This window comes from Piliocolobus tephrosceles, chromosome 17 (assembly GCF_002776525.5).
Source record: "Piliocolobus tephrosceles isolate RC106 chromosome 17, ASM277652v3, whole genome shotgun sequence".
NCBI classification, from domain to species: domain Eukaryota; kingdom Metazoa; phylum Chordata; class Mammalia; order Primates; family Cercopithecidae; genus Piliocolobus; species Piliocolobus tephrosceles.
In genome coordinates this window covers 58,054,510-58,080,433 of record NC_045450.1, presented here as the reverse complement: position 1 = coordinate 58,080,433, position 25,924 = coordinate 58,054,510, and the positions used below count along the sequence as shown (strand labels likewise).

Sequence of the window (25,924 nt, the reverse complement as noted above, 5' to 3'; positions counted from 1 at the left end):
GTTGCTGTTTAACTTTTGTATCTTTAATGCTTTTTCCCCATGAATGTCCTTTAAAGACAGAATACTTGTCCTTTTGTTCCTTCTAGTGCCTGGCAACATAGTGGTCATTCGACAAGCATTACTTTGATTACAAGAAGCAAAAGCCATATTTGGGATGACTGATTTATTCAAAGGGTTCCCCTGCTCCATCCATCCGATCCCTGGAAAAGACGTTCCTCTAAAGATCAGGTGTTAGTGGTGGCAATACTCTAGACTATAAATAAAACTTTCAAAGGGCCCAAATGGTGTTACTCTACTCTATTATTTTTGAGGTCTAGACTATTGGGAATAATTTACACTCTTTGGTCAAGAGAAAAGCATTTTGATTGAGATCCAACTTTCAGAATGGCAAAGAAAGAGAAGTGCAAATATATCATGCAATAAACGGCAGGACTATTTATAACTGTCATGCCTAAAACTTTCTCCATCTGTTACCTTGACTGCCTTTCTTTAAAAACAAGGAGATGTGTTATAATAAAGCAGTGATCCAATGTTTATTTGGTAGTTATTAATTACTTCAAAGAAGTTTGTCTTATTTGTAGCTAGCCACTTCCCTCACCCAGAACAGGAGTACAAGTAATGCTCAGCCTTGAGTTTCTAAGTGATAGTCTAAATTTTAGGGTCACATTACAAATGCTACTTTTCCACAACATTTTCTAAGCAGATATTTTTCTTGTCTTGGCAAAAGGCAACAAGAGATACAAGCATGGAGGAACTAGTAAACTTTAAGGGCAGACTCCTTATTAAAAGACCAAAATATTTTAAAACATAGAGCAGTTCTCATCTATGACTGTAGTGTTCTGATTTCACACATGAGAAATAGGGAGATGCACTACAGAACCCCTTTAATAATCCTGAAGCCCCAAATGCAACAGATCCCATTGCATTACGTACGAGAAAATGCAAACTGTGGGCTTTCAAAAACTATCCATCTGCTATGGTCTGAATGCTAGTGTCCCCGGAACCCCAAATTCATATGTTGAAATCTTAACTCCCAAGATGATGGTGTTAAGACATGAGGCCTTTAGGAGGTGATATGATCATGAGGGTGTAGCCCTCAAGAATGGGATTAGTGCCCTGACAAAAGCTGCCCCAGCAAGTTGGTCTGCCCCTTCCACCATCTGCTGGTGCCTTAATCTTGGATTCTCCAGCCTCCAGAATTGTGTGGAATAAATTTCTGTTTTTCATAAACCACTGAGTCTATGGCATTTTATTATACCAGCCTGAACGGACTAAAATACCATCTAAAATATCCTAGATGTTCCAATATTATACTTGACTTCCATTCCTGTGCAGTAAGAAAAAACTCAGAGGAAAAAAAGTATAAATAGAAGAATAAATGGCCATTATTTACTCATAGTAAGACTGTCAACCTGGAAAAAAAGAATATATAAATAAATTTTAAAATTAATAAGAGAGGGACTGTGTATGATGGGCTCATGCCTATAATCCTAGTGCTTTGAGAGGACAAGGTAGGAGGATCAATTGAGGCCAGGAGTTCAGGATCAGCCTGGGCAACATAGCAAGACCTCGTCTCTACAACTTTTTAAAAAAAATTAGCCAGGCTACTCGGGAGGCTGAGGCAGGAGAATGGTGTAAACCTGGGAGGTGGAGCTTGCAGTGAGCTGAGATCTGGCCAATGCACTCCAGTCTGGGCGACAGAGCGAGACTCCGTCTCAAAAAAAAAAAAAAAATTAGCCAGGCATCATGGAGTGAGCCTATAGTCCCAGCTACTTGGGAGGCTGAGGCGAGGCAAGAGGATCACTTGAGCGCAGAAGTTCAAGGCTGCAGTGAGCTATGATCACATCACTTGCACTCCAGCCTGGGCAACAGAGCAAGAAGCTGTCTCAAAAAATAAATAAAACAAAATAAACAAGAGAGTAAGATTCAGGATTAGCAAACATTTACAAAGGTCAACTGTATTTTTATATCCAGCAACAGTCAGAAAAATTTAGTTTTCAAGATTCTGTTTTTAATAGCAACAAAAATATAAAGTAGGTAAAAATAAATCAACAAAATATACTTGAAACCTTCAAAGCAAAAGTTGTAAAACTTTATGGAAAGACATTAACAGGGATTTAAATAAATGAATGAATAAATAGAGAACTAGAGTATATTCTTGGAAAGGAAGATTCAATGTCATCAAGAATGTCCATTTTCTCCCAACAGATTTATATCTATAAATTCAATGTACTGCTAAACAAAACGCCAGCAGGTAGAATTTGGTGGAGTGTAGTGGGTTGATTTCAAAATTTAAATGGAAAATCGAAGGGCCAATAAAAAGAAGACATGCTGAAAGAAGAATAAGTTGGGAGAACTTGCCCTTTCATAAACTCAGATCTAGTGGAAAGCTATTATAATTAAGATAGTGTGGTACTGGGGCAGAAAGTGCAAAATGACAAAGGAAACAGAAGAGAAAACACAGAATAGATGCACAAATACATGTGAATTTGATTTATATCAGAGCAGGTGTTGAGTATCAGTGAGGAAAGAGGACTACATAGTGCACACACTGTAGGGAGCTACATCAGTTGATATCCACGTGAGATCTGTGGTAGGCTGAATAATGGCCCCCAAAGATATTTACATTCTCACTCCTGAATCTAAATATTGCCCTATATGGCAAAAGGGTGAATGTTGTCTTATATGTCAAAAGAGGTAATTAAATTAATAATTTAGACAGGGGGAGATTATCCTGGATTATCTTGGTGGGACCTAATATAATCACAAATGTCCTTGAGAGGAAAGCAGACGGAAACTCGACACAGAAGATGAAAAGACAACGCAATGATGCAAGCGGATTAGAGTGATGCAACCACAAGCCATGGAATGCTGGCAGCTTTAAGAGCTGGAAAAGGTAGGGAACAAATTTTTCCCAGGAATCTCCAAAAAGAACCAGCACTGTTGACACCTGATTTTAGCTCAGTGAAACTGATTTCAGACTTCTGAATTCCAGAACTGTAAGAGAATAAATGCATGTGGTTTAAAGTCACTAAGTTACTCATAACTTGTTTCAGCAGCAATAAAAAATTAACACAGAGTCCCACCCATCTGCTCTACACAAAAGTCAACTGAAGTTGGACCAATGTGACAGTAAACTACAAAACTTTTTAGAAAGCAATACAGAATGATCTCTTTACCAACTTGGTGTAGAGAAAGGGATTTTAGCAATACAAAGTGAGAAAATTATAAAATAAAAGATATCAAATGCAATTGCATTAAAACTCTTGTTCACTAAAATCACCTTAATGAGAGTGAACAGATAAGACACAAAAACTGGGAGAAGATATTTGCAGGACATATCAAGCCAGTTACATCCCAAATACATCAAGAGCCCCTACGAATTAACAATATGAAGACAACACAATAGAAAAATGGGCAAAGGCCAAATAGGAATTTCACAGGAGATGAAACACAAATGGCCAGTCAATATAACATGCTGTTTTCATCAATATAATGAAATTCATAATTGCAGAAATGTTAATCAAAGCCACAGTGAGATTCCATTTCACACCTAGCGGAGAAGCAAAATTTTAAAAGTTGATCAATACTAAGAGTAGTCAAGGTTATGGAGTAAGGTTATAGGCACATCTCCTGCAGGTAGGAAAGTAGACTAGCACAACCCCTTTGGAGAAGTCTGATTACCTAGTAAACCTTAGTGTGTACATCCGGTATGTCCTGGAGTTGCCACTCCTGGGGATATATCCTAGAAAAATTTGGCACCATGTACCTGAAAACATGTTCAAGAATGTTCATAAGAGCATTATTCTCAATAGCATAACAGCATTAAGTTAGAAACAACATGAATGTCCAACTGGAGAGGAATTTTCATATATTCAAATAATGGAATATTAACTGTTAAACTATAGCCTCATGCATGACATGAGTGAATCTCAGAAAAACAAATATAGTATGATAATATTTATGTAAAGTTTAAAACATGCAAAAACAAGTTATATATTGTTATGGGTTATACCCACATATGACTAAAAAGAAGTATGAAGAAAAGCAAGGAAATGATTGACCACACAAAATTTTAAATGGATAGTTACCTATATGCAGGAAAGAGAAGGACACAGATAGATCTTCTAAGATATGGTAAAGTCCCATTTCTTAACGTGGGTGACAGGTTCATGGTTATTTATCTTACTATTATTCCTTATACCTTACCTATATAATACAAATATTATTTTGTATAATTTTAATATAAATTTTAAAAACACAAAACAAAACTTGCTGAAATGTTAACTAATACATTTTGTTGTATGTTTGTGTGCACAAAATTGTTTATTATACGGGTATTTCTTGGAACCCCAAAGCTCATTATCAGAATTTTCACATTCAATAATAATATGATTTAAGTTGTTTTACCTAAATTCATTATCTAAATGAAAATAATATTATGATACGAATGTATGCATGTGCCAGCAAAACCATTTATGTTTGCTTGAGTTTCAGAGGTAAAATGTAGTGTGTGTTACAGCCTGACCTTCAGCTGTTCTGACAAGATAGATTTGTTTCATACTTCCCTTATTTAAAATGTGTTATGCATTATCAGCTCATCTTCCCACAATTTCCCTGATGGTTTAGTCTTTCATGGGTCCTGGAGTTTGTTTCTGCCAGGTACTGAGGGCAACCACCAACCAGGGAATGATTTAGATAAAATCTTTAGATCTAGACTTTTAGAATCTTTAACACTTATTTTATTGTTTGTATTACAGTTCATGTTTACAGCAGTGTAGAAAGAAAATGTAATTCATGTCTAAAATTGTACAGTATCTTTACATGCTGCAAACCAATACACCCATGTATATACTTACTTATTTAAGCATTATAGAGGTAATTTGAATGTTTTAAATGCCTTGTGTTATACAGGAATCTTTGATGAGTTGTTATATACGTGTTTTAACATGTTTTAGAAAATCTGGACAGAGTTTCTGGATGGGCTGGGAACCTGACTGTTTCTGAGAGTTGTAAGAATGGAATATGGGTTGCACTATTTCAGAGGAACCATGTCTTTATGCGGTAGTGTGATACAGGACAGGGACCAGGACTGTCACAACATAGAAATCAAATCTTGGATTAAGAAGCCCCACAGACAACTCACCTAAATTCTCTAAGTTTCAGCTTTCTCATCTGTAAAATAAATAATTCCAGCCTATCTTACTGAATTATTGAGACACAAATGAGATTAATATGCAAGTGTCTTCGTGTTTATATACAAATGTGTTCATAAACTATAATGTGAACACAAAATTATTACGTAAATTTGATTTATGAGAGAGCTGATGTTGAATTTCAGTGAGAAAAGATGGATTATTTAGTGTAAAGAGCTAAAACAGCAGAAATCCACATCAGATCTATTGCAGGCTGAATAATGACCCCCAAAGATATTCACATCCGCATTCCTGAATCTGTAAATATTACCTCATAAGTTAAAAGATGTGATTAAGAATTTTGAAACGGAGAGATTATTCTGGATTATCTTGATTATGGTAGCTTAAAAATCGCCTTAAATTCTGGTAGTAGGAGTCCTCTCGTTTTACTCTTCCAAAGTTGTTTCAACAATTCTAGGTTGTTTGCATTTCCATATGAATTTTAGAATCAGCTTGTTAATTTCTATAAAAAAACCATCTTGGATTTTAATTTTGATTTCAATTAAATCTATAGATGAATTTGGGGAGAAATGGCATTAAGATGTCATTAACATGCTATTGAATAGCCACACTGAACTTACCAATCTATGAACAAGCTATAGTTTTCTATTTGTTTAGGTCTTTCATTTCTCTCATTAATCTTTCATAGTTTTCAGTATATGGGTCTTGTACACTTTTTGTCAAATTTATCTCTAATTATTTTATATTTCTCAATGTTATTGTAAGTGGTACTGCCTTTTAAAATTTCAATCCTCTATATAGATCTCATATCCTGCAACTTTGTACCAGTTACTACACTTACTTTGTAGTCTTTGTTTAAAATGAATATTCTCCAGCATCATCTCCACAGATTTTGATTCAATAAAACATAGATAAAACCCAAGAATCACATTCTTAATGAGTAGCCAAGAGGATTCTGATACAGATTCTCTAAGGACATTACTTTGAGAAGTATATGAAAATTAATAACATTAACTTCTGATGGTATGTCCAAGTTAACTGATACAGTCTATTCTTCCACCCAAAATACACACAAAAAAAATAACATTGATTTAAAAATGGCAAATATATATTTTTATTGCTTTTCCAGGTTCAAAATAAAGGAAATAAAATAACAGGTTCTAGAAATAAAAAGGGAACTCTGCTAGCATAGCAAATTAGTGAGATGACCCAAAGAAGGCCCAGAGATTTGTAAACCAGATACAGGCCTTATGGTTTAGTGGGTCCAGTCATATCCTCACAGAGAGAGGACACAGCCTTGTTCCTATCTGGGAATGGAGAACTAAACTAAGATTCTAGCATAAATCCAGGACCATAGAAAGACTACCTCTTTTCACAAAGGCAACTAGAATAATTCTATTCATCGGTCTAGGGAAGCAGTGATGAAGACTGTCTTCTACTTAGAATTCTGAATAGGAGGAAGAGCCTCCTATGATAAATCAAAATCCCATGTACACATATGAGATCCAAACTTACACTATCTGATAGTGCAAGAATCAGAAGCTGAGAAAATAAAAAATCACAGGACCCTTAGCAGAAGAAATAAAAATCTGCTCTGAGGGAACAGTTTCATAATTCGGTACCCCATGCTAAAATTGAGTTCATAATACAAACATTTCAAACCATCTGAAGAAACAATCTAGTAGGAGGAAAATCAGTGATTACTACAAACATGTGAACTGGTACCCTAAGAGTCTGAGGTAATAAAAAACTCTCATATAGCATTCTTAAAAATCTTTAAAGAGATAAATGAAGAAATAGAAACCATAATAAAGGAACAAAATACGAAAATATCCAAACTATATATAACTTATATATATATATAAATAAAAAGCCAAGTCAATGAATTAAAAACTGAATAGATGAATACACTGAAGAGTAGATATAGCTGAAGAAAGAATTAGTCAACTAGAAGAAAGATCTTAGGAAATTACCCAGAATGCATCATAGTGAGACCAGGAGATCAGAAATGTGCAAAGAGATATGGTAATTCCACGGGAAATAATATATCTAAAAAAATTCCAAAAGGAGAAATTTGAGATAAGAGGAAAACAAAACTGGAGAGATGTTGAGTAACATGAGTAATATTCTACATATTCCAATATGTAGAATACTTACTTATTACTCTGAAAACTCAAAAATGTTTTCAATGATTGGAGGTGATTTTCTTTTTAATAAATCTAATTCAATGTCTATTCTTTAATTCAATTAAGATAAAAATCAGAAGCCCCAAATTGTCTTAAAAATTCAAAATTTTCCCTTTTATGATGCACAGAAAGCAAATGGACAATGAGGTTTTATCTTAATTGGGTCTCTGAAGGAAGTGGGAGCATGTGGAATCATTTCCACCATGCTGCTTTTCTGCATTTGACTCTGAAGCACCCATTATCAATGTTACCTAGCAATACATTTCACAGTTTAAATTAGAGTGTGTTACTTCTTTTTGAAGTTCCCATATGCTGATCCAAACCAAATGATGTGTAGCTTCCCTTTGCATTTTTTTAAAAAGGTAATCTTCATGATTAAGTCAGGTATTTCCACATTCCATTAGAAAGCCAAAATAGATGAAAGATCAGTTTCGAGAGCCAGATCAAACCATCAGCAAGTCTTTATAAATATCTAGCATACAGATTTAACTACTTCTAAGAAAACAGAATGACTTAAAATGCAGAAAAATTGTTCAGTTTCAGATTAATGGAAAGGCTTTTCATGATGTTATATCTGCCATATTCAGACCTGAGCAAGTCACTTCCCTGCTTAGGGTGCTTCAGTGACTGCCAACTGCACTCAGCAGAAAGTCCAATGTCCTTAGGTTGGCATCCAAGGGCAGCCCTTTATGAATGGATCCTACCTACCACTCCAGCCTTCAGCTTCTTTTTCCTTTCCTCCCTCTCTCTGTTTCAATCTCCATGGCAGTCATACGCTAAGGACTTGCAATTCTTTGCCTCTTGATGTTCTTGCTACGTATTTTCACATAATGCTTCTTTATGTATTTTCACAAAATATTTCCCTGCCTTACATGCCCAGCCTTTGTTTGTTTTTGTTTTTACTTGCTTAACAAATACTTCAAGGCTCACTTTCTCTGGAACGCCTTCCTTGACATCGCAAGCCTGAGCTGTGTACCCTGTATCCGCTTCTATAATATTATTCATTCACTCACTGTGTAGCAGTACACTGTAACTGTTGGACTATGTGTCGGTTTCCTTCACTGAATTCTATGCTCTCTGAGGGCAGGAACTATGCTTTTGTACCTCTTTCTACTCGTGGTTCCTAGATATCAAAAGCTTTCAAAAGAAAAGAGGATTGCAGCTGGAGATGTGAGTTAAATCTCACGCATCCTCAGAGGCCTCCCCTATGACCAGTAGCCTTCCCTGCTATTTCCTGTCTCTGAACATATATTTACATAATGAAACATCGTACAACAATGAAAATGAAATACAACTAGAGCAAAAGTAGCAACATAGATGAGACATGTAGGCTCATTTCAGGTATGTACATTTCAAAACGGGCATTACTAAATTGTATTGTTTAGAGATACATGGGGTAAAAACTATACATGAAAGCAATTGCAACAAAAGCAAAAATTGACAAATGGTATCTAATTAAGCTTAAGAGCTTCTGCACGGCAAAAGAAATTATGGACAGACTAAAGAGGCAACCCAAAAAATGGGAAAAAATATTTGTAGACTATGCATCTGACAAAGATTTAATGTCCAGCATCTATAAAGAACTTAAACAAATTTATAAGAAAAAAACCAAACAGGCCGGGCTCAAGCCTGTAATCCCAGCACTTTCGGAGGCCGAGACGGGCGGATCAGGAGGTCAGGAGATCGAGACCATCCTGGCTAACACGGTGAAACCCCGTCTCTACTAAAAAATACAAAAAAAAAAAAACTAGCCGGGCAAGGCGGTGGGCGCCTGTAGTCCCAGCTACTCGGGAGGCTGAGGCAGGAGAATAGCGTGAACCCAGGAGGCGGAGCTTGCAGTGAGCTGAGATCCGGCCACTGCACTCCAGCCTGGGCGACAGAGCGATACTCCATCTCAAAAAAAAAAAAAAAAAAAGAAAAAGAAAAAACCAAACAATCCTATTAAGAAGTGGGCAAAAAAACCATAAACAAATCCTTTTCAAAAGAAGACATATAGGTGGCCAACAAGCATATGAAAAAAGCTCAATATCACTGATCATTAGAGAAATGCAAATCAAAACCACAATGAGGTATCATCTCATATAGTCAGAATGGCTATTACGAAAAAGTAAAAAAAAAAAGCAAAAAAACAGATGCTGGTGAGGTTGTAAAGAAAAGGGAACACTTATACACTGCTGGTGAGAGTGTAAATTAGTTCAACCATTATGGAAAGCAGTGTGGTGATTCTTCAAAGAACTAAAAATAGAACTACCGTTAGACCCAGCAATACCATTACTGGGTATATACCCAAAAGGATATAAATTGTTCTACCATGAAAACATGCACTTATATGTTCATTGCAGCACTAGTCACAATAGCAAAGACATGGAATCAACTTAAATGCTCATCAACGGTAGACTGGATAAAGAAAATGTGACACATATACACAATGGAATACTACACAGCCATAAAAAAGAATGAGATCATGTCCTTTGCAGGAATGCGGATGAAACTGGAGACCATCATCCCTAGCAAACTAATGCAGAAATAGAAAAACAAAATACTGCATATTCTCACTTATAAGTGGGAGCTAAATGATGAGAACATACGGACAAAAAGAAGGGAACAACAGACACTGGGGCCTAATGGAGGGTAGAGGGTGAGAGGAAGAAGAGGATCAGGAAAAATAACTATTGGGTACTAGGCTTAGAACCGGTGTGACAAGACAAAAATCTATACAACATGAACAAACTTGCACATGTACCCTTGAACCTAAAATAAAAGTTAGAATTTTTTAAAAAATCATAAGCAAAAAAACAAAAACAAAAAACAAAAGCAAGGACCTGATGGTCATCAAGAACAGAACGGTAGTGATTTCAGGGGAGGTTGCAGTGAGAGGAGTGTGATTGGGAAGGAACACACTGAGGCTTCTAGGGGCTGAAAATATTCTATTATTGATCTTGGTGGCAATAACATAGTGTTCGCCTTACAATTATTTGTTATAATGTACCGGTATGTGTATAAGTTTCCAATTGTTGCTATAAGAAACTGTCACAAACTTAGTGGCTTACTGTACAAATGTATTATCTGAAAGTTCTGGACACCAAAAGTTCAAAGTGATCTGATTGCTGTACATTATGCATATTGAAACGTCACTATGTACCCCATGAATATGTATGGTTATTATTTGCCAATTTAAAAAAAATTTTACAAGATGAAGACACAACTATAAACAAAGTCCACGGTGGGTCTCACTGGGCTAAAATCAATGTATTCGCAGGGCTACATTCCTTCCTGGAGACTCTGGGGTGGGAGGAATTCATTTTCTTACCTTTTCCAGGTTCTGGAGGCTCCCTGAATTCCTTACTTTGTCCATCTTTACTGCCTGGAAATGACTGGTTGAGACTTTCTCGTATCACAGCCCTCTGACACTGAGACCAATCCTTCTGCCTACTTCTTCAGCATTTATGGACCCTTGTGATTATAATGAGCCACCAACATGATGCAGGATAGTCTCCCTAAATTAAAGTCAGCTCATTGGTAACTTTAATTCCATCTGCTGCCTTGATTCCTCTTTGCCATTTAATGTAACATGTTCACAGATACTGGGGGTTCGGACTTGGACATCTTTGGGAGGTCACTTCTGTGCTTCCCACTAAATGTATTATGTAATTTCTGAATCTGTATTCTATTCAATAATGCCACAAAGTTAAACATTAAATTGTGGTATATAAATACAAAGGATTCCAATGCAATCATGAAAAGAATGAAATATTTTATTTAGTGTTATGTATAATCTGGGAAATATTTTAAAAGCAATGTTAAAACCACTATGTAAAGTATACTGTTGTTTACGCAAAACGACATGAGGAGGAAAGCTTTATTTATATGTATTTTCTTCCACATGCCACATATATCTTAAAGCAAAGCAAAACAAAACAAAACAAGGGAAGGAGCATTTTTATCTGTCTAACAAGTATTTCTTAGTGACCTAAGACCAACAGGTTTTACCAACTCGTTGAAGATAATAGTAAGGAATCATCGTCAGCTCTTGAAAAGACACAGAGAATTGCACAGAATTTACAGGGAAGATAATATGGAATTACTATGTAAGCAAAGCCCTTCCCTGGCAAGCGTATCTTTTAATAATCCACTAATAAAATAAAGAAGAATGTCATGCAGATGGAAAATTATACTTTTCAGCTTACCCAGGATGTGAATTGTGTGGGAGAATTCAGAATTACAAACGAAACAATAGGGAAATCTCACTTGCTGTGTAATGATTGGGAACCTCCTGGAGAGTAGCCAACCCCTTGGAATAAGGCCAAGCACAACGTCCACAGGGAGCTGCAGATGGGAGGGAGGTCCCACCACCTGTGCCACGGGGGCCACTGGAGCACTTCCAGCCCACGTCTGACACTGCTGTGCTAACATTTCCTCTAGACCCTATTAGGTTGTCCATTGCAGGTGATGCTGGTCTGCAGGATGGAGACAGACTCACATCAATCCAAAAACTCCTAGTCCATTCTGCATTCATTCTGGGGACTTCTGGAGAATTCTACACTCACATGCAAGGGAGAGGTCAAATCAAACCGGGATTCACTCACTCAGTCATTTTTTTCCCAGTTATTTGCTTATTTATTTAATCAACATTTATTGAGTAGCCTTATTTTCTTGGTGCTAGCAGCATAAGATATACAGGATGAGTCCTGTATATATGTGTATCAGTTTCAAAAATACATATCAATATATCAATTTCCAAAACAGGCAAAACTATACTATTTGCTCATGGATGAATATGTAGGTGGTAAAATTATACATGAAAGCAAGAAAACGACTATCATAAAAGTCGAGGTGATGGTTATATCGAGGGAAGGTGAGGGAAACATCATCGGGAGAAGACACACACCTGGGGGAGGTGCAGGGTAGTACAGGCTTGGGCCAGGGAGTCCATCCTTCTGCACATTCTTAGACTGCCTGAGCCTCTTTTACACAGAAAAAAAGTGACTGCATAGACATGGACTGAAAACAGCAGGGTGTGGCAGAACAGGGGAATTTTTGCACTTGAAGGATGCAAATGATGTGCATTCTTGCTGACAGTGCACTCTTATACTCTTCACAAACACATCAGCCATACTTTCCTGGGAAACCTAGATATACAACAGCAGGGGTAAGCAGCACTAGCTACCATCAACATGAAAGCCATTTTCTCATTCTTATATACGAATGAATGACCATGGACCAGAAGGCATTGGAAGGAACCCCATGAATGCATGAAAGACAAACAGCTAACATTATGCGCAATTTGGAGAACGTAAGATTTATTTTTTAAGAAATTAAAATTCAAATGATTACCCCAGATTGAGAAGAAGTTGCATCCATAAAAGAACACTTAGTTATGAAACAGGAATACAGAACAAAAGAAGTCTTGAAAATTGAAAATACTATTGCAGAAATGAAAGATTGCTAGGAAGTATTCAGGAAAAACTGAGCTACGTATCTTGCAAAGCAATTGGCAAATGCTAAAGTTCAGTGCTTGACCTTGACTGCAAAAAAGAAAACATTCCAAGTTTTTGATTAACACCTGCTTGTACCTCTGCAAGCGGTACCAAGAAAGTTCCAAAATGGAAAATGCCCTGAAACCACCGTGGCAAAATGCTTTCTTGAACCTGTTCAAGACAGGCAAGGGAAGTCTCAACTGCAAAGGGAAACAATGTGAGTCACAGTAATTTGGGTTTGTTGTTTTCATCTGCATAAAAGGGAAAACTGCCATTTGAATAACTGAATAGTAGTAAGGTACCAAGAAGACTATTTAAGTTCAGGGCGGTGGCTGCAGAGAGCTGCAGCTACACAGCATGCACCTGCCATCTTTCTTGATTCATGAACATCAGTATTTCTCTAGGCATAGCCTTGAATTATATTTAGTGTCATTTCTTAGTAGTGTTTGATGATTAAAATCTTGTTCTTTGACAACAAATGATCAATCTTCCAGGTCTAACATTGGATTCATAGGTTTTCCAGATGAATAAAATGAAAAAAAAAAAATGGAGGAAAGAATATCAAAGACACAATAAAATTTCTTTTTTTTTTTTTGAGACGGAGTCTCGCTCAGTAGCCCAGGCTGGAGTGCAGTGGCCGGATCTCAGCTCACTACAAGCTCCGCCTCCCGCATTTACATCATTCTCCTGCCTCAGCCTCCCGAGTAGCTGGGACTACAGGCGCCCACCACCTCGCCCGGCTAGTTTTTTGAATTTTTTTAGTAGAGATGGGGTTTCACTGTGTTAGCCAGGATGGTCTCGATCTCCTGACCTCGTGATCCACCCGTCTCGGCCTCCCAAAGTGCTGGGATTACAGGCTTGAGCCACCGCGCCCGGCCAACACAATAAAATTTCTTAGAGCTGAAGTGATGGGAGTCATCAGATTCAAATGGCCCATAGAAGGCTGAGGAGGATGAATAAGAAAAACCCACTCCTGGACATGACTTCATCACATTTCAGACCCCAAATATGGAAAGAAGGCTCCCAAAACATCCAGAGATAAAGAAGAGGCTGTCTACAAAGGAATGGACATTAGATGACCTCAGGCTTTGGAATTTTTACAATCAAGTAGTCACAAGGTCTCCAGTGTTCTGAGGAGAAACGATTTTGAACCTGGGATCCTACAGTCAGTTAAACTACCAAGTGAGTATGAAGGCAAAATAAGGTATTTTTGGGCATTCAAGGACCAAAGTTTCCAGCTCCATATATTTATATACACATTATATATATATATATCATTTCTAAGGAAGTTACTTGAGCAGACTGAGAATGAAAAGGTGTGACTGAACACATAGAAATAATATTTTAAATTCCTGGATAACAATTATTCGTTCAGGAGGTGACTGATCTGAGTTAAAATAAGAAGCTGATAGGCTCTGATCAGTATCTTCAAAGAGAAGAAGAGAATGAATTATAAAATTAAATAGGAGTGAAGAAATAAGGAATTAGAAACCATGGGGGGCGGGGGGTGGCGGGAATCAAAAGCTGTACAAAAGAGTCAGTTAAGAAGTAAACTAAAATGAGGCATAATTGTGAGTAACTGATAAATTGGTAAAGAAAAAATATACTTGACATAGACCTTAGGGACATTCTTTGAGTGACTAGGAATCAGAGCAGTGAACAAACAGGATAAAATGTAATCCCAGAACCTATTTGGCTCTTCAATGTATAATATTTATGTAAGAAGACTTAACAATGGTTATCAATAATGATTATATAAAATGGAACAGCTCACAGAGGCTAGAGGGAGAAGGCTAGTGGACTGGTCAGGGCCAACCTAATTATAGGCACCAAAATCCTTACATATCAAGAGATAATGTAAAGTTGATGGAACAAAAAATACAGGTTTAAGTGTATTATTTAAGGCTATAAATAAAGCTCATAAAATAAAATGAAATAATTGTGTTGTCAGGGGCTGAGGTTGGGGGACAGGATTGTCTGCAAAGGAGCATAGGGAACTTTATGGGGTGATCTCAGATACACATTTCTACATCTTGATTTTGGTGGTTAAATGACTATTTAGGTTTGTCAAAATTCACAGAACCATGCTGCAAACAACGATGAATTTCGCTGCATGTAAATCCTAACTCAATAAACTTAGGAAGGGGAAAAACCTAGGAACCGGTAAGTGAACTAAACCCTCATCTTTCACACTGGGGAGTCAAAAGAAAATGTACACAGTTAATAAATCCACCAATTGCAATACAAGCATAGAGCTGGCAAGGGAAACCACCATCACAAGAAACAGCCAAAAGAACTTCTTGGAAGTAGCACTGGTGGCACAGACTACTATTTAGCTTCATAATTTTACTATCTACATGTTTTACTTATTTATTGGCATTGGCATTTAAACACAATTCTGAAACATTTTTAAAATGCAGAAAGGTTTCCAGAGTAGTACAAGAACTTCTATTAAATATCTATCCCATGCCCAGTAATGTCCTTTATAGCAAAGGGATCCAGGATCACATATTGCACCCAATTACCACGTCTCTCTAGTCTCCTTCAACCTGGAACAGTTCTTCAGGATTTCCTGACTTTCATGACCTTGATTTTTTTTTTCTTTTGAGACAAGGTCTCACTCTGTCATCCAGGCTGGCATGCCGTGGTGCAATCACAGCTCACTGCAGCCTCAGACTTCTGGGCTCAAGTGATCCTCCCACTTTAGTCTACCAAGTAGCTAGGACTACAGGCATGTGCCACCACACCTGACTACGTTTTTAATTTATTGTAGAGACAGGGTCTCACTATGTTTCCCAGGACCATCTTGAATTCCTGGACTCAAGAAGTTCTCCCACCTCAGCCTCCCAAAGTGCTGAGATTATAGCCAGGAGCCATTGTGCCCGGCCCTCATGACCTTGATATTTTTAAAGATTACAGGCTGGTCATTTTATTTTGTTCTTCAATTTGGGATTGCCTGATGCTTCTTCCTGATTAGATCCAATTTATGTATCTTGGCCTTGATGTCATAGATGGGATGCTGTGTTCTCACTGCATCCTGGCGTGTGGTCTGAGAGGTTGATTTGCTTACTGGGATGAACTAAGATAGCATCTCCCAGGCTTCTTCACTGCAAAGTTAGTTTTCTCCCCTTTATAAAAGCATTTTGAGGAAAGATGTTTTGAAACTATTCCGTGCTCCACTTTCACCCATTTTCTTAATATCCATTGATGCTTTTTATCTGAATTGGTTATTGTAATGATGACTGCCAAATGGTACATTAAATGGATTCAAAGATTTATTTATTCAATGGATTATAATAATCTATTAGTATATTTTGATTTTTGACTCATTCCAAATATGGTCAGTGGGAGTTTCTTTGCTGGCTTCTGTGTCATTTTGACATATGCCTATCATTCTTTGAGCACTTCCTTACTGTCTAGCAAAGGAGATAATCCAGGCTCATCTTGTTCTTTCCCTACCTTGGTCCTGGAGTTAACCAGTTCCTTTTACTAACGAGTGGCATTTAGAAACCAAGCTTTCGGTGATTGGTGTGCTCACTGCTATAGAGTCTCAAAGCTTCCAGGACTTCTCAATGGACCTAGTTAGGATATACACATAGGCATGTACACATGCATATACACACATTTATATGTATATTTATTTTTATATCTATCCATACATGTCAGTATGAACTCAACAACTCTGAGTTCACATTGTCAACTCTAATTCCATTCCAATTTCAAAGGGTTTGGCTTCACCCTCTTTTCCATGTTTGTATCTTCTTCCTCCAAGAGCGAGAAATACTGGCTCCCATCATCCTCAATGTATTGACTTTTCTGCTTATTTCCTTGTATGTATCAAGTCTCCAGGTTGCCATCTCACCTGTGCACCCTTCTGGTTGCTCTGGCCTCTGCCAGGCTGCCTTCCCATGCCACTTGGAATTATTTTGGTAAAACTTAAAAAGAAAAAAACTAGTAACCCAATACTATAAAAGGAATAAAAAAGGAGATTGTGGGAATTTGTCACAAGCAATATTTTTACTGCTCTAACAGTCATGCTCCCTGATATGGTTAGGCTTTGTGTCCCCACCCAAATCTCATCTTGAATTATAATCCCCATAATTCCCATGTGTCAAGGGAAAGACCATGTGGAGGTAACGGAATCATGGGGGCAGTTTCCCCAATGTTGTTTTTGTGATAGGGACTTCTCATGAGATCTGATGGTTTTATAAGCGGCTCTTTCCTCCTTTGCTCAGCATTTCTCCCTCCTGCTGCCTTGTGAAGAAGTTGCCTTGCTTCCTCTTTGCCTTCCACCATGATTGTAAGTTTCCTGAGGTCTCCCCAGGCGTGCTGAACTGTGAGTCAGTTAAACCTCTTTCTTTTATCAATTACCCAGTCTCGGGCAATTATTATTAGCAGTATGAAAATGGACTAATATAGTTTCCATTTTCTCTACACGTCACCACAATTGTGAAGTACTTTAAAGTTTGATCTGTTCTAGAAAAAAGTGAGAGGGGCAGAGCTTGGCTCCATAATTCCCCTAATCAATATCGTGCTCTGCCATGCACATGTGTACTCGCGCGCACACACACACACACACACACACACACACACTCAGGCACCACACTTTATGCCCTGGGTGCCTGGTTACCTGAGTTTACCACTTGGAGGAGGTCACTACCTGAAATGTCGCAGTAAATGGTCTGTTGATAGAGCCTGGCTTCTAGTGGGTTAAAGTACACGGTGATTTCAGCTGATGAGTTGGGCCAGACATCACCTTCCTGAAAAACATGAAAGAATCATTGAAAAATAATATGACAAAAGAAAAATACTGCTTTTAAATGTTATTATATTATAACTCCATGAAATTTTTTTCATCAAATTATATATGTTTAAGGTATACAACATGTTTTGATATATATTTGCATAGTGAAATGATTACTGCAGTCAAGGAAATGAACACATCTATCTCCTCACATAGTTAACTTATGTGTGTGTGGTGAGAGCACCTGGTCTGTCTACCCTCTTAGAAAGTGCCCAGCATATCATACATTATTATTAACTATAGTCACCATGCATTACATTAGGTCTCCAGAACTTATAACTACAAGTTTGTACCCTTTGACCAACATCTCCCCATTTCCCCCCCACCCCACCCTCTGATGCCTGGTAACCACCAATCTCTTACCAAACTGTCTCTATGAGTTTGACCTTTTTTTAAAGATTTCACACACAAATAAGTGAGATCTTTCTGTGTCTGGCTTATTTCACTTAGCACAATGTCCTCCAGTTTCATCCATGTAGTCACAAGTGGCAGGAACGCCTTCTTAGTAAGAGTGAATAATACTTCATTGTATGTATACACTTCTTTTTTCATTCATCTGTTGCTGGACACTTAGGTTGCTGCCATAGCTTGGCCGTTGTGAATAATGCTGCAATGAACATGGGGGTGCAGAGATCTCTTCGAGATCCTGATTTCATTTCCTTTGGGGATATACCCAGATGAGGGATTGTGGGATCACATGACAGTTCTATTTTTGTTTTTTTGAGGAACCTCTATACTGTTTTCCATAATGTCTGTACCAATCTACATTCCCACCAACAGTGTACAAGTGTTCAATTCCAGGAAACTTAAAGGGAACGTTTTTCTAATAAATACAAGAAAGCATTCTTTCACCCAGCAGATAGTAAACATACTTCTTGAAAACTTACGAGGTGGTACAAATTGGAAACAAACTTCAAAGATAACTTCAGTGAATTTATGAACATATAATGAGTTAGTAAAGGAAACTAGGACAGATAAGACATTTTAAAATGTATATTCAGTGACTATTCACTGTCTGCCCGATGTGTTCCCAGTACCAGGGCTTCAGAGAAGCAGAAAGGTGTGGGCCGTGACTGCAGGGAACTCATACCTTAGCGGGATGATAAACATGTATACAAACATTTTACAGTATAAGTGGTAAGTGCTGTGTCTATATAAATACAGCCCAGAAGGGTCACAGAGGATGAAGTACTTGACTTCCTTGGTGGAGGCACCACGTTCTTAACTTTTGAGGTGATAGCATAAGGAAACATTCTTATTCTATAAAAACATAAAAATGGCCCGAGGTAGAAGAATAGCTCAGTCAAACCCTGCTTCTACTCCAGTGTGGCATTTCTCCCTTTAATTGGAACCACCCAAAAGTCAGAATCAGGAAACCAAGTTTTAAAATGGCAATGCAAAATGCAATGTATCAGAATCTCCTTGTTAGGTATACTTTAATTTTTTTAACTATGTAATCTGCGGCTTCTGCATTAGCTTCTCAAGGCTGTAAAAGGAGATCCTGATAGCACTTGCCTCAAAGGGGTTCCTATGGTCTGACGAAGTCATGCAGGTCAAACACTTTGCCCCATGCTCAGTCAGAGCTCAGTAAATAACTGACTACTATGATCGATGTTATTTTTGTACTAGTTAGAAGGACTAAGATGAGTCTTGAAAAGGGGAAAAGATGTATGTGTTTTTTGTATGATTTTTGTAAATAGGGCCAAATGAGCATAAATGATCAACACATCCAGAAATCTATAAACAGTCCCGCCAGCTAAATAGAAAACTAAGGAAAGACAACTTGATAAATAATTAGGCTCCAGCTCCAGACAGTCCCTGGTGCATTCTCTATTTGCAGTCTGGCTAGAAATGAACATACTCCTGGAATAAATAATTTCAAAAGGAATAAAATGGTTTAAAAATGCAGACATCAAACAAGAGTGGGAAAACAAAAATCTAGAGTCAATCTGGGTTTATTTATTAACATAATCAGTCTGATCAGTGTACTCTGCAGGCAGTGTCTCTCCTGACTTCAGAATGACGGAGGCACAAGGGCTTAAGGGGTAGCAGATAGGGCTGTAAAATCATGCAGGTATGATACCTCGGGCCATTGCTCTATTTTTATAGAATAAGAATGTTTCCTTATGCTGTCACCTCAAAAGTTAAGAACGTGGTGCCTCCACCAAGGAAGTCAAGTACTACATCCTCTGTGACCCGTCTGGGCTGTTTTATATAGACACAGCACTTACCACATATACTGTAAAATGTTTGTATACATGCTTATCATCCCGCTAAGGTATGAGTTCCCTGCAGTCACGGCCCACATCTTTCTGCTGCTCTGAAGCCCTGGTACTGGGAACACATTGGGTAGACAGTGAACAGTCACTCAATATACTTTTAAAAATGTCTTATACATCCTAGTTTCCTTTAGATCTCACATCCCCAGATCAGCCTGTGAGAATGAAGTCTCCCTGAGGGTAGCTGCCATTCTACCCCAACCCAGACCACGGTAAGCCATCCCTGGTTTGGGTAGGGGCAGAACAGCAACTACCCTCACGGAGACTTCATTCTTCATGGCTCTTATCAGGTGCTCAATAAATATTTGTTGAATCTGCCATATCTACTCAGTTTGCACGTTGTGTAGTCAGTAGCAGACACCTATTCATCTCTGCAACCTACTTCTAGCATTTTCTCTTCATCCAGAACCTCAAAAGTCACACAACTGTACAGCCAAAAGACACCTATGAGATCATATGGGGAACAGAGAAGTCCTGAGCCCTTTCATTTATTTTGGCATTTCACTGTGGCGCCTTTCCAAATCTTGAAATAAGTATCTGTTTTCTTCTGATAAATGATAAATACCTGGCCCCTTTTGACTGGTGATGGGGGTTTTAGTGATATGGAGTGTGGGAAACACTCATGGCTAGATTTGACTAAGGGGGCCAGGAGATGAGGCAGCTCAGCCAATAACTGGTGTATCAGTAGGTATCTCATCTCAGGACTACTGAAATCCTGGGCTTCTTACTCACCCGTGACACACACACATTCCTTTGGTGGGTTTATACTCTGCTCTGTTTGGGTAAACAGAATGGACACAGCTAACCTGCTCCTACACAAATGGATTGACCAAAGGGCCAGGGGCTATCTTAGATCCTGAGGGAACCCAGGCTAAGGAAGTCTCACCAGAATTGTAGGAAGCGGCCCCCACTGGAAATCACATAGGCTCAGTACAAATAGGCAAGTCAAGGGTCTTATGGTTTGAAGTGGACTGGGAAGGCTTTCAAAAGTATGATCCCAGCAATCCAGAGTCCATGTGCAGAAGAAGGTAATACACTTCGGTTTCTCTCAGAAACACTCTTGGACTGCCATCATTAAAGAGGTCTGATTAGCAGAACTGGAGGGATGTGAGTGAGTGGTGATAGACACACTTCAGAGAGGTGACTGGAATCTCCCCAGGAGAGGGAGCGTTGACATTCAGAAGCCATCAGTGAGAGATCATCCGTTATGGAGGCTCCTGGGAGATGGAGAAGCCCTTCTGCTTGGTGGGAAGACCAGCGCAAAGAAATCTGAATCCACAGGGTTCAGACTGAGCAAATGGAACTGTGGGCTCAGTGCTTACTTATTGTGGGCTGCAGCTGTCTTATTCTGCCTGCGACATCCACTTGTAACTTGCAGCCTTCACTGAGCCCGAGAGATAAAGGAAGAACAAACCCTATGTATTATAAACTCCTCTCCTGGGCTTGGAGCAGGTACCATGTATCAAGAGGGTTCTGTGTATCTGAAAACAGCATGCTCATTCAGTTCCTCTCACAGAGGGATGCTTCAATGTTATTTCATTTGAAGGAGTTAGGAACATGTAAGATATTTCTACTTTTCAGTTGGGATTTAAGTAAAAGAGGAAGAACTTCTATTTCCTTACAGCAAAAACTCAATATAGCATTTTCTATCAAATAGAAGAGCAAACCTCAGAAATAGGTAATAAGCCTCAACTTCAGACCCCACTTCCAGTTTCATATATTTGAAAGATTTCATATGACTTCTTTAACACTTCTGAAATTAAATTCCATGTCATTTATGTCTCTGAAAAAAAAAAAAAAAAACCTTTCTTTCTTTATTACTCAGTTCTAACACTTCTGAAAATCAAAATATCCAGAAATTTCCTTCCTGGCTCTGACATCAATATCCCTTCCTCCCAGTTCTACAAAACCTACCTCATCACACAGATCTGCGTCCCCTATTCTGCCAGCCTTCTACATGTGACCCCTCTCCCATGACTGCCCATTTTCCTGCTCCACATGAGAGGCTGAGTACATAGGATTGAATCTGTAAGTGACTATGACCTTGTCTGTTGAAAAGAATTATCAAAATGGCCTTCAGTTCTATTGTAATTATCTTCCTTCTTGGTCTTAATGTTTTCCTTCAGATCCGTAATGAGTAAAGTAATTGCATTTTACTTATTAATAAAGTGACCTGCTAGAAAAAAAATCAACTTTAAATTTTCAAGCCTAAAGCTAATTCCCATACTGTGATTTCTACCCAAATTATTAAATATCTATGGACATGGAACTTCATGCTTCCTTCTGGAACAAGAATAAACAACCAAGTGAATCGATGGCCACAGTTCGAGACTTTCTGAAAGCTGTCTATGAACAAACAGCCACTGGTTTGTGATAGATGATAAATATGATCACGAGAAAGGTGTCATTTAAAAGTGCTCACCTTTTAAAAATTATGTCAGCAATACTTAAAGGGGCTCTTTAAAAAAACTCCCTTGAAAATCCTTAAAAATCTTTTTGAAAAATTGCCTTCCTTCCCCTCTATTACACCTCTACCTCCTTTCTTTCGTTTCTCCCTTACTTCCTCCTTCCTTCCTTCAAAGATTATTTCTTATAAATCTTGCTAAAAAAAAAAAAAAAAAAACACCAAAGTGCAAGAACAGAAACTTATATACATATTTAATTTACCTGGCTTATCTAAAAAGTAGTTTACAATATGACTCAACTTTTACATTTATCAAATAAAATAGTTATGTTCTAGTTCCCAACTTACACTTAGAAGAATGATCCACGTGTTTGCCCACTCAAACGCTATGCTTTCCAATCATACTCTCTAATCTGACAAGAGACAAATGTATTTAACTACAAATCATAATATTCGTAACCACCCACTAAGAGCTCATGCTCCCCCCACTGTGTTAAGTGTTTATACACATTAACTAGCTCAATGATTACCACCTTGTGAAGTAGTAGTATCACTTTAAAGATGAGAAAATCAAGGCAAAAAGAAGTATCTTACCCAAAGCCAGACCAACAGTAAGTGGCAGAGCTAAGATTCTGTAATATTTTTTTCCCTAACTTCCCTAAACCCACTGCAATTATAAAAAGAGTCAGGCCTCACCTTTTTCACAATATCATAAAAAAAAGGCCAGAAGAAACTGAAAAATACTACAATTCAAGCAGGCTTTGTAAGACCTGGTGTTCTTGTCTGGTAAACATAGCACGGCACCCTGCATGCTTGTATCCTTCCAGTCACTTCTGGAAAGTGACACATGGGAGGTTCCTTTGGATGACAAAGTCAACATTAGTACATTGCAGCTCTTGAGAAATGCATGGTGGATCTGTATCAAGCTATCCTGGTGTGGTGAAGGTCAGGGTCCAGTCAGTTCACAGCAGCAGGGGTGAATAATGATGTCAAGAGTAAGTATAATAGGTGATGAATTCTACCATGTTTCACCCAAATGGAAATGTTCTTGACCACATAAACAAATATTTTCAGCTGTCTAATAGTTTTCCTTAAAATATTAGAAAAAATATCAACATAAAAAATTTCTCTTGGGAAATGAAAACATGCTCCAAAAGCCACATTTCTATCAAAGAATAAGAAAAAAGAACCACAGATTACAGAAGCTATAATCTGTTTCATTACCCTCAATTGCTCATCTAGATCCTTCCAGATCAGTAAGAGAAATCATGGCTCTCTATAAATTCACCCAGGGCTAACAGCAGTTGTCTCAAAGAGAAACAGAAAAATAAACAGAAGCTAAAAAACTGAAGCCAAACTATCCTAGTTATCATTGAGAAAAGTTCGAATTGACACATGATACGCAAAGAGATTTTTCTGCTTCATTATTTTCCTGGGACAAGAAACTATGAATCAAGTTAAGTTATGATTCTCAAAATAATGACCATAAAAGTTTCTCAGAGAGGGTTCTAAGATTTCACCTTCTGTCAGAGGAAGCTTCACAAAAGGAGTATTCTATCTTGATCTCACCTCCAAACCAAATACAGTGAAAAGTGCACTGAGGTTCTATAGAGCAGAGATAGTTGTGTGTGATGTTCATGCCTTTCTCTGGAGAGAACAGAACTGTGTCTTGTCTAGCAGGGAAGGTTGTTAACTTAATTAATGAGCCCTGAGGAACCATGCTGTTTCTAAGGCTTCCCAGGCCTCCTGCCACCTATACTGGTACTCCAAGACAACAGCGAATGTACCAAACAAATGGAAAAAGTGTTGCTGAGCATAAGGATCTGAAAGGATGATCCTGATAAACAAAGGCTGACGAGTGGGAAAACCACACTGATGGAGAAGCTGTGACTTGTCAAGGACAGTTTGCTCTCAGCAGATTCCTGTCCTTCTTTCTCCTTTCTGGTTTCCATTTCCAAAGAGTCAGCTTCCACATGTTTGCAATGTGACTCAAGGCTATAATGGTAGGAGAAGTGGAAGGAGTGTGTAGTGAAAAGCTGGGTCTTTCTTCTTTGCTAGCCATCTGGGCTTCCACCCAACCTGGTTCTGCTGAGCTCACATGCTATGCTCGCTTGGGAAAAATAAAGTAAACTAAATTTGAGCTGTGCTCTCAAAGTATGAACTGCTGGAACAGCAGGTTTTCTGCAGGCTTAGATGACGACAAAGCATGGTTTATTATTACTTATATGGTAATAAAGAAATTATCAAGTTTCTTTCTCTTTTTAAGGCTTAGTTAAATTAAGCTTAAGCTTCCCTAGGGATACTGGATGAAGTTTTCTTTGATCCAGGAGACACCTGCTAACAGAAGCAGAAATGTTCCCCTGCTCGCTAATGTCCGCCAATCAGCTAGGAGCAGTTTAGGTAAATACCTTTAAATTCTCAGACCTTTCTTTTTGAGAAAATATCAAGGGTTCAGTATTCAGAAAATTGCTGCATCTTCAAAGCATGACCTGAGCCAGCAGCATCAGGGTTCAGACACAAGGCCGGCACATTTGTGCTGCCATTCCTCAGAGGACTCCTCGATGCCCATGGAAAGCAAAAGCTTAATTCTCTCTTTCTGCCCTATGATACTCTTGGCCTCTCAATTCTCAGGACTGTTTTTTGTCTTTGAATCTCTCTCTCTCAGGGTACCCAAGAGACCCAAGCAGAAAAAATAACAGAATGAGACTGTCAAAATTCTGTAAAGCCAGAGTCCATCCAATACAAATAGGATATTATATTTCTGAAAGTAGCCAATTCCACTTGATTTTCTGGAAGGCACAAAACATGCATAACAGTACTTCAGCTTTGCAGTTCTTTTCCAAAGGGGGAAAAAACCCATATGGAAGCAGGTGGCTTGAGAATGATCAGTATTCTACAGAACCCATTACCTTCCCTAGGCAAGGAATAAATGGAAAACTTCAGGCTAATGAAAAACTTGACATAAACAATGATAACACACCCCATGCTTTAATGACTAGAAAAACAATTCTTCGGATGCTTCAACAATATAAATAAACCATCAAGTAAAGATTTTAAAAAATTCCTCCCAGCCCTCTGTACTGGACTTTCTTCTGTCTGTGGTCACTCTGTGATATGGGTTGGCTGTGTCCCCACCCAAATCTCAACTTGAATTGTGCTCCCATAATTCCCACATGTTGTGGGAGGACCTGGGGGGAGATAATTGAATCATAGGGGCGGTTTCCCCCATACTGTTCTCATGGTAGTGAGTAAGTGTCATGAGATCTGATGGTTTCATAAGAGGAAACCCCTTTCACTTGGTTCTCATTTTTTCTTGTCTGCCACCACGTAAGACATGCCTTTCGCCTTCTGCCATGATTATGAGGCCTCCCCAGCCACGTGGAACTGTGAGTCCATTAAACCTCTTTCCTTTAGAAATTACGCAGTCTCAGATGTGTCTTTATTGCCAGCGTGAGAACAGATTAATAATATACTCTGGGTAATTACTCTCCCTTGCTCCACCAATGAACACCTCTGTGGTCTCTCAAAAGACAAACTCCCACCTCTGAGCCCTGGAGCAGCTACCAGCCTCTATCTGTTCAGATCACAAGGAAGAGAGGGAAGCAAGGAGGCCTGGTA

At 38.3% G+C, this 25,924-nt stretch overlaps 1 protein-coding gene across 1 annotated transcript in view; it reads right to left on the bottom strand.

The window, feature by feature from the left end:
* The window catches only part of HYDIN (HYDIN axonemal central pair apparatus protein), a 390,515-nt gene that overhangs the window by 299,475 nt on the left and 65,116 nt on the right, over positions 1-25,924 (bottom strand). The window contains exon 9 of the mRNA XM_023210374.1: positions 17,480-17,579. Within this exon, the coding sequence (XP_023066142.1) occupies positions 17,480-17,579 (100 nt within the window). The remainder of the gene's footprint in view (positions 1-17,479; positions 17,580-25,924) is intronic.